The following is a 10,072-nucleotide window of genomic DNA, read 5'->3' as shown; positions in this document are numbered from 1 at the left end:
AATATTATTACCTAATAACATACTACTGTGAAAAAACTTCTCTGACAGTGCTGATGATTTTCACACAGAACTTTCATTTATTTTCACAGTGCAAAATTAAATATCCAGTTGCTGTTCTTTAATTAAATTTGTATACCACCCTTCATCCAAAGATCACAGAGCAGTTCACAACATAAAAATTTAAAATGAATATAATATACAGCTGAGAAACGAAAACACTTAACTGAAATCAAAATGAGAAATACAAAAGTGTAGGTGTTTGCACTAGAGAAACCTGGCAAGAATTCTCCAAAAGTGTATAGAAAGATCCAGTGAATAGCAACAATTATTAAAATTTGTAATCTACCCACAAAGTAAGAGGCTAAAGATCATGAGACTACCTTTTAAAAATATATATATTCTGACTCTATACTGCATTGGATGGCTTTAAAAAAAAAAAAAAAGGTCTCAATTTTTCTTCCGGTGAAAGGTTTTGCAATGGCAGTGTCCTTAAGTTCTCAGAGAGGGAGGGAGGGAGTAAGTACAGTAAATAGATGACAGGCAGGCAGGCAGGCAGATATACATATATTCTAATTTTCTGTAATGCTTTTGCAAACGAAACAAAATGAAATATAAGCAGAGCCAGCAGAAACTACGGTATTAACCATAAACACAGATGACCAGCTTCAGTCTAGTGGTGTGGACCGCTTCCACCCATTGAACATGTGAGTAGAAGTACAGTGGTACCTCAGGTTACATATGCTTCAGGTTACATATGCTTCAGGTTACAGACTCCGCTAACCCAGAAATAGTACCTCGGGTTAAGAACATTGCTTCAGAATGAGAACAGAAATCGTGCAGCGGCAGCGCAGCGGCAGCAGGAGGCCCCATTAGCTTCAGGTTAAGAACAGTTTCAGGTTAAGAACAGACCCCCAGAATGAATTAAGTTCTTAACCCAAGGTACCACTGTACAACCAGTGTGGTTCCCCATTAGCAGCCACAAGTAGAAAACCCCCAAATGCACACTGAGCCTGCTGCCGTGTGAAAGCATCTGACCCAGTGCAGCCCAACTGCACCAGGCTGGTGCAGAGATCTTCTTGCCTGCCTCCTGCTGCTGCCCTGAGTGTCGTACATGGCAGGGCTGCATTTGCAACAATGGCCTCACCGTGTTAGGATTGCTCCCTTAGCTTCTGGCAGCACAGCAGCAACAGGAGCATGGCAGGAGTCCCATGCGCCAGGACACTGCCCCATACACCTTTAAACAACAGCTAAGCTTAGCTATTAAAAAGACAAACGTGCCTCATATTATCACACCATGTTTATGCTATTAGAATTATAGGTATCAACTGTCTCCTAAAATTACATTTTGAAGATGTTTCATATGATTAAACTTAAATAACACATTATCCCACACATGATAACCTCGACTAAAATTTTATTCTCACTTCTACTTCTTTTTTTCCGTGCCAACCATTTCTCACACCAGAAGTTTGCAGATTGGCCAATGGAAGCAACAGTTTCCCTGATGTGCAATTCGCTCCCCTCTGCGCTTCCTCAAGAGGGGACCACAAACAGGATTTCATGTGACCAAAGGAACAGAAATAGGCCACTGCCTATTCTTGTAAATACTGCAGCTGTAAGGGAAATTTGTTCTAGGAGACTTTGAGTCTCCGTGCTAAAGTTAACTCAGTTAACCGTGCACAAATGACTGCTACGTCACATGCAGCTTTAGGAGAAGTAGTATGTGTGCCATAAAGGAAAAGCGTTAAAAAGAGCACAGAGAAAGGCTGAAAACATCGACTGCTATATGAAATAGGTAAGGTCACACATGTGCACTCCACTTGCTACAGAAGTCCCACATTCAGAGGAAGTATGTCAGTGCACCTTCAAAGGGGCTCCGTCTCGGTGCCCGTCAGCTGATTGGTGCTGGCGGTAAACTCTGCCAGCTGCAGTGCAGCCAATCCCAGCCATGTCAGGGATGATGTAAGGTGTAGGGCAGGTGGCTACAGCTTGGGTGAAAGGTCTAACTGGAACCCCCTGCCAGGTCAGTTTAAGGCCAAGGGATGGAGGTTCTCCACCATAGCAGTGTGCCACTCAATATCTAGGGAACAACAGCAAGAAAGGACTTTCATGCCTTGTTTGTTTGCCACCATGTGAAGCAAAATGTTGAACTGGGTGGGCCTTTGACCTGGTACAACCAGGCTGGTATGTTCCTAATTATATTCCAAAGCATATATTGCTTTGGTGACTAAAGAGCTTCATAATGAGCTACTGAAAGAAGGAAGGAGTGATTGATCCACAGCAAAGTCTTTGCAATTCCAGCAAAATGCTACCACTTACTTTCTCAGTGGTCTTCAATTGATCCAGACCTGAGACCTACCTCTGGCTCCCAACTCATTCACATATGCACTTTTGATTTTAAAATGGTGCTAATAATGCACATTATTAAACCCAAAAGGGCAATTCACAGAGTAAGATACATAGCGTTTCCTTAGCATTACTGCTAAATAAAAACCAGTGTAGCAGGCATGTGGTCTGAAATGGGAGAAAGGAGTACGTGATTCAGGGAGGACGGAAATGAAAGCAGGACCACTCAAGCAATTAAGAACTTGGCAACTGTACAGAGAGATCTGTAACTGGATTATCCTCTATGTCCAGCAAAGAACTTTCCTCCCAACCAGCCCAGGTTGCAAGGAGTGGAGTGAGGATGGTTTGGCATCCTTGTTCCTTCTAGATCTCACTTCCTGTAGCCAGACATCACTTCCTGGGCCCCCAGCGACTGCCATGATGGCAACCAGTTGGCAGCCAAGCTACCCACCGCAACAGACACTTCTGTATTCTATCTACCACAGTGGACACTTCTGTGTTCTAGTGTCCAGCATAGTTAATACTCTGGGAAAAGTCTAGAAAGCCACAGAAACAGACCAGAAACGGAACTTAGTGTTCCTGTTCCATAGAGAGTTCCCTTGCTACAAGCATTATTGAAAAAGGCTCTTGACTTTCTCCTGGCACTTTGCAGCACTCCATGGAAATGGGTAAAACAAGTGTCTCATTGGAAAAATGTGTTCTAGTCCAGGCAACACATGTAGTGCTCCTTTGGTTTGGTCAGCCTTACCTGGAGCCAAATATGGCAGCAAAAGCTTTGCTGCAACCCACCTGGGATGGTCTCATGACCCACCTATGAATCCTGACCTGAAGACCTGTGCTCCATTGCTTAGGAAGCAAGGTTAGTTGGGAGAATACTTCCCCCACACACATCGACTTATCAGCCTAAGTAATGCACTTAGATCAGATGTTTGGGCCTGTTCCATGAGCTGACTGCCTTGAAGGCAATCATGGTTTGGAGAGCAAGCAAAAACTATAGTTAGGTGTAAAAACACAACTATAGTTTGTTGTGAAACAGAAAAGGGTGGGAAGGGCAGTAAGCCAGTGGTAGAGGCATTCAAAAGTTAGCAAATTCAAATCACAAAACCACCTTAAGATAAGGCTGGGAAAGACCCTTATCTTAGACCCAGGAGAACCAGAACCTCTGCAAGTCAGTGTGGAAAATAGACCACACAGGCTGTATAAAGGACTACAACTCCCATCATTCCCAACTGTTGGCCTTGCTCAGTGAAGTTGATGGGAGTTGAGCCAAACAACCTCTGGAGCACACAACATTGACTATTCCCACTCTAGGTGGTGCATATGCATGCACACTAACATTGTATAACATTAGAGTCAGCTTGATAAGACTGCTGATGAACTGAAATCGATCCCTGCAGTGGCACTTAGCCTGCAAAAATATATTAATTAAAAGACACAGGCATTAACAATGTTTCAACAAACAAAAACACAGTGAATAAGATGAGACCAGCCAACTGATGTTTGAAAACCTTCATTGAGGCTTGTGGCTGGGGGGAAAACACCCTAAGTGGTACAAAAAAATGAGGAAGAAGAAACGTAAGTATAAGACGATGCAAGACTGCTTGTGAAACTAAATTTCTCTAACGTTAGTATACTTGCATAGCCCTGGATTAGCCGCCTCGTCTTCCTACAAGAAGAGGTAAGCTATTTTAGTCATCTGCTTGTCTTAAAGATCTTTATTAACAAGCTACTTTCAGAAATGTTGATTCACAGAATTATTATTTTTTAAAGAAAAAGAAATTATTATTTTTTAAGTCTGCCAGTATAGTCAGTATATTAATTGCACTGGTAAGGATGAGATCTAATCTCCTTTGTTGTCTAGAGTAACAAGGCTGTAGTTAGTTAGCACAATGAAATGGAATGCTTTACTACCGAACACAAGGTATCTAGAGAAGCAGCACTGTTTAGATTTAGACTTGCTAAATCAGATAAACTATTGCATTCTTATCCTGCCCTCCCTCCAAGGAGTCAAGGTTGGTTTTTCATGACGGATGGAGACACATTTTCAGCCCATGGACACATTCCCTCTTGATTGACAACCTAACAGCAGCTGTATGCCAGAGATGGGTGTGACCACACACAGAGAGAGAACACACATTCTCGTATACACAGATGCATGCATACAAATACTCACTCTCCCACTCCTCCAGTGATTCAGCTTGGAAAAAAGAGTGTTTTAGCTTTTCTAATTGCTGGAGCAGGGTTGGAGAAGATCTTCCTGGAAACTGTAGTCGGCAAGAGAGGATTAGCCAAAAGAAGACCCTTTCCCCCACAAGTCTGAATGCGTTAGGGGGGCATTTTCAACAAGGTGGGTGACAACTGTGAGCCCCTCTGAAAACACCCTTGCCCCACTGCAATCATGTTTAAAATGAGCTTTCTATTGTACTCAGTTCTGTTGGAGCCTATTTACAGCATGGCCTCAGACAGACCGGGGGGGGGGTGTATTGTCCCAGCTGGGGGTACAATACAGTCTTCTGAATTATTTTCTGAATTCAGTAGCCGCGATCCAGAAAAAGAAACAACTAGCTCCAAACATGAAGTGGAGCCTTGGGGTTTTTTGGAACGCAGTTCCTTTTAAAAGCCATTAATAATGTAGGACAGACCCTTGCTACCTACGTCGGCCCTGCTAATCCTGTGGTTAAGTGGCACAAACTCTTTATGTTTTGAGGGAATCGGGTGCACCTAGCACCCGAAAATATACCTGTTCATAAATTCCTTATAAATTGTTTACAAATGTCGTTATTGGCTGAGGAACTATGCATGCAATGGGGGGGGGGGCAATAAGTGTTAGCACTCACATAGGATCCTTATGATTTTAAGAGAAAAGCCACTTTAGTGTGGAGCGGCAGCAGTGAAATGGGGGAATTTTACCACTTTCCTAACCTGGCTGCCACTTTCCACTGCAACTTCCTCCATACACACACTAAGGTGTTTTATCTTTGCAAACATGTGTCTTGAACAATGCAGGGGAAGTGATAGCCGAACGGAGTTAAGCCACCACTCCTCTTCTCCAAAACCTAGAAGCGTTCTGGGTCGCTGTTCTAACCTTCTGTTAAATAATTCTTCCTCAGTCTCTCTTTCAAACCATGAATGGAAGTCTCAGCATCTCCAATGGGACAGCATCCTTGGCTGGACAATGCCACCGAGACACCAGGATAGCGCATGTGGTATTCCCAGTCCTGTACGGCATTCTTTTCCTTGCTGGATTTCTGCTGAACAGTTTGGCTCTGTTGGCTTTCTTCCAGATTCGGACCACGTCGAGTTTCCATGTGTACCTTAAGAATATATTGCTTTCTGATTTCGTAATGACACTGATGCTGCCGCTGAAGATTCTGACGGATTCAGAACTTGGGCTGTGGCAACTTAAAGCTTTCGTCTGCCGTTTCTCGGCTGTAATATTCTACGAGACAATGTACATAAGCATCGTGCTCCTTGGACTTATTTCGCTAGACAGGTTGCTCAAGATCGTTCGGCCATTTGGGAAGTTTTGGTTGCATAATGTCACTTCAGCAAAAATTCTTTCTGGCTCTGTGTGGTTCTTCTTTTTCGCCCTCTCCTTGCCAAACATGATTTTGTCAAACCGCGAAGCCACACGTCTCTCTGTAAGGAAGTGTGCTTCCCTGAAGAATCAGTTGGGACTGAAGTGGCATGAAGCTGTCAACTACATATGCCAGCTCATCTTCTGGACTGTGCTAATCTTAATGCTCCTGTTTTATATCATTATTGCTAAGAAGATCTATAGCTCTTATGTAAAAACCCAGACAAAAGAGTGCAAGATCAAACAAAGGGCTAAGAGCAAGGTATTTATAATTGTAGCTGTTTTCTTCATCTGCTTTGGCCCTTTTCATTTCGCCCGAGTACCTTACACTCTTAGCCAGATTGGCAAGAATATTGACTGCAGTATGCAGAACCAACTATACATTGCTAAAGAAAGCACCCTTTGGTTAGCAACTGCAAATATATGTATGGACCCACTGATATACATATTCTTGTGCCGACAATTTGTTGAAAAGGCTTTTTGTGTTAAATTACGAAAATCTAGGTATACAACTCAAGAAAATCAAACTATTGCACTGGACACTGGAATATCTACATAGACATCTTGGTTGGTGGCAACTTCTTATTCTAACATTTGCACTACATTGCTGTCAAATTAAAATGCATTTTAGTTTCAAGTGGATTGTTGTTTGATGTGATTCCATTCTGAATGATTGAAATTTTAGCCAGCAAAGGAGTGACTTAATTAGAGTGAATGGACACTAACAGCCATTCATTTTAACTGAATGTACAGTGGTACCTTGGGTTACAGATGCCTCAGGTTACAGACTCTGTTAGCCCAGAAATAGTACCTCAGGTTAAGAATTTTGCTTCAGGATGAGAACAGAAATCATGCGGTGGTGGCGCGGCAGCAGCGGGAGCCCCATTAGCTAAAGTGGTACCTCAGGTTAAGAACAGTTTCAGGTTAAGAACGGACCTCCAGAACGAATTAAGTTCTTAACCCGAGGTACCATTGTACTCTTATGTGAAGAGGGCACAGCTGTTCCTAATACCCAGACACTGAAACTAAATTAGACAGACAGACAGATATGCTAATGGTCACCATCATATACTTATGTGATAATGAGCTCTAGAGATTGCATCCTATGGAAAGTAGTCTGTTACTGTTGGGGACTGGTAGGGCTCTGAGAAGCGTGTAGAAGAGATGGTGAGGCCAGAGGCTGATCTACATGGCACTGCATGCTGTAGAGACCAAATGTGGGTCCAATGGTCAAGAAGGCGGCATCTGCACATGCTGCAGAGGGAAGCGAGGGGCAGATGGATCTCATTAACTTGGGAAGTTAGTTCATCTATGAAAAGGAAAACGCTGGTCCTAAACATTTACTGCCTTGTGGGATATCTTCAGGAGAAGAAAAGGCTAAGGAGAAAATCTGTCCCTAAGACAGTCGGATGGCACTTTGTATGCCTCCTTCTGGCAACTCCAGCAGCCAAGCTGATGCCAAACATATGGCTCTGCTTTCCTTTGGACCGCATCTGTGAGGCTGAGAGGGGGGTCTTGTCATCTGGGCAGGCCGGGACCTTCATATGCGCTGCCCAGGCCCACACCTCAGGGAGGTCACTTCAGTGCTGCTAACACAGCGGTCAGACTTCACCCCCAGAGGCTCACTCCACTGTGTCTCGAGACAGACAGATGCCAACAACTATTTTCTCCTATATGTTATAGGTAATAGATAATTACCTACTTAATATAGTGGGTAAATATGTGCTGGCAGGACATGCTGCACAACAGTAAGGGGCCTAAACTTAACGATGGGTGTAACCATGATATAAAACAGAGTTGCTCCTTAAAACGAGGGTGCGCCAAAGGCATGTGAAATGCTTGAATCAGCTGCTTTTCAACTTCTTTCAACTTTCAGCAAGGGATGCCAAATATTATTATTTTTATAGTAAGGAAGGGCAAGATGAAAGGTTAAATTAAGTATATCAACTTCAAACTTTGTCTGGAAAAAAGAATTGTTTGCTTGCTTCTGGTTCCTACTGGAGTGGTGAAATGAGAAACACTAGCCTTTCAGTATAATGAAAAATATCCTCAAGCAAGGTTCGTTTTCTTACATTTCTTGGCCAAATTTACAGCCAAGAGGCCCTGAGTGGCCACTCTTGATAGAGAAAGTATTTGGAACAAAGTGAAGATAAAGCAGAATTCTGCTTATGCATTTCTGTATAGTCAATTCTAACCCAGCGGATGGGGGTGGTTCAGAATGCAAATTCTCCCAGCTCAGAATGCCTTGTTCTAACAGAAATTGAGTCCAGACTTTTCTGAATGTTGGGCCTGAGCTTGTATTGTTGTTTGTACCACCAGCAGCAGCCTGACCCCTCTCCCATTTCAGACACTTTACTGGGAGTAGGCATGGGGCAATAGCAATGTTATGAGCAAATTATTTCTCTCCCTGCCTTACTTCCACTGAGGTGCCTAAAACACTGCAAAACAGCATCCCAGAGACAGGAACCTTGGGAAATCATTGCAGAATTCTAGGCATTCCAAGAGAAGGAAGAGTGTCAGGCAAAGACATTGGGTGCTGTTGTCCACTGCCAGGAAAGTTTGGGAGAATGGAGGGGAAATAAGTAAAGAGTGTCAGTCAATCTATTCACTTTTTTCCTTGCAAGTTCTTGAAAAGGCTTGAAAGTGTTTTTTAAAGAGCTTGCAAGGAGCAATAAAAAAAATGAGCTAGAAGTGAGACAAGATAAGGGGAGCCTACCCATTAATAGTCAGCAGTAGAAAGGCCTTCAGTTTCTGTAATGTCAGCAGTGAGGCAGGGAGAGAGGGAAGAAGATGGTTGCATCAAAAAGTCCATAATATAACCAGCCAAAATAAAGCACAACATACTTTTTTACTTGTCACATGTTTCTTGGGTGGGGGGAGGAGGGGGGCAGTAGCTTTTATGCCTATTAAAGCAAGTATAGTTTGTTCCCTACTTGAATCCATCATAAACATCTTACACAACTATTATTATGCAGGTGGGGAATTTCAAGGGAAACAAAACATTTTGTTTACCACTTCAGCAGGAACTGTGCTTTCCATCTGTGTGGGCTGTGCAATCCTCAGACTGCAGCTCGTGACTGAATAGGGCTCAATCTATGCAATTAATTAATTATGCCACCGTTGTCATATTCTTTTCTTGCTTGATCTACAAAGGTTGCAAGGGCAACTTCCAATAAATGCACAGAAGTAAAAAAATAAAATAAAATGATCGCACATTAAGTCCCAACAAGTGAACCACCTCCCTTTACCAACTGCATTAACATGATGACCATTAAAAACAGTGTTCTTGCACAAGAAAAAATAAACTTCGCAAGAAAAAATAAGCTAAGAATCAAATGCCTGGGAGTAGAATGGGGTGGTGAACCTCAAGGTCATGGGCCTGCCAGGCCTCCACATTTGACCAAACCATGTCCACCTGCCTCATACCTGATACCCTATGTCCATCTATCAAAATCTAAAAGACCACAGCTGCTGCTGCTGCTGTATTGCTGCTAAGAAGAAAACAAAGCACCAGACTGTCAACTTGAAAGTCATCATAGGTTCTTTTGCAGGGTTCTCCCTCCTCTTCTCATTAACTTTGCACTTGGCAGCATGTATGTTACCAACCACATGGTGCGTTCCATTATATGCTGACTAGGCTTTAACAAGCCTCAGCTTGCGAGTCGGCAAACTATGCGCCCAGATTAGAAGCAACACAGGGCTCAATTTTAACTGTTTATAGACTACTATAAATTGCATTAGTATATTAACAGAATGGAAACACCTATTCATGAATCCCCAGTGTGTCTGCCTATGCAGTTATAGATTCTATGGGGAGATCAGAAAAGTATGCAACTTAGTCTATCCATTTAATTGGATATTAAGTATCCGGCCCTCTTAACAAAACATGGAAATGTAGAGGTTTTGGGTGGGGGGGGGAGTAAATTTGTCTACATACCCATTTCTGGTCAGTGGTACAGGTTGTGTATGACCTGACTGCATCTGACCATCCAGAACAGTCTAGTTTTAAAGATCCCATAAATTCTCCCATAACATAGTGGTTGCCCATCAACAGATAGCACCCAGGCAGCAGCCCATCTAGTCATGGTGCCGAGACATATTATAAATCTATTACAATTAGTATAACATACTCATCTATACATATAACAG

General features: G+C 42.8%; 2 protein-coding genes across 2 annotated transcripts in view; one reads left to right on the top strand and one right to left on the bottom strand.

The window, feature by feature from the left end:
* MED12L (mediator complex subunit 12L) overlaps nt 1-10,072 on the bottom strand; it is a 180,916-nt gene that overhangs the window by 71,653 nt on the left and 99,191 nt on the right. The window lies entirely within an intron of this gene.
* On the top strand, nt 3,896-6,560 carry P2RY13 (purinergic receptor P2Y13). Its single transcript, XM_079978238.1, has 2 exons — nt 3,896-4,024; nt 5,457-6,560. Exon 2 carries the CDS (start codon nt 5,472-5,474, stop codon nt 6,480-6,482), a length of 1,011 nt encoding a protein of 336 aa, XP_079834364.1. The 5' UTR covers nt 3,896-4,024; nt 5,457-5,471; the 3' UTR covers nt 6,483-6,560.

The sequence above is a fragment of the Podarcis cretensis genome (assembly GCF_951804945.1).
Source record: "Podarcis cretensis genome assembly, chromosome: 5".
NCBI classification, from domain to species: domain Eukaryota; kingdom Metazoa; phylum Chordata; class Lepidosauria; order Squamata; family Lacertidae; genus Podarcis; species Podarcis cretensis.
Note: the sequence above shows the minus strand (reverse complement) of the source record. Positions and strands in the feature narration are given on the sequence as shown.

Bases quoted from the DNA above. Each gene is read 5' to 3' on its own strand.
- P2RY13 (XM_079978238.1), top strand. From the start codon at position 5,472: ATGAATGGAAGTCTCAGCATCTCCAATGGGACAGCATCCTTGGCTGGA.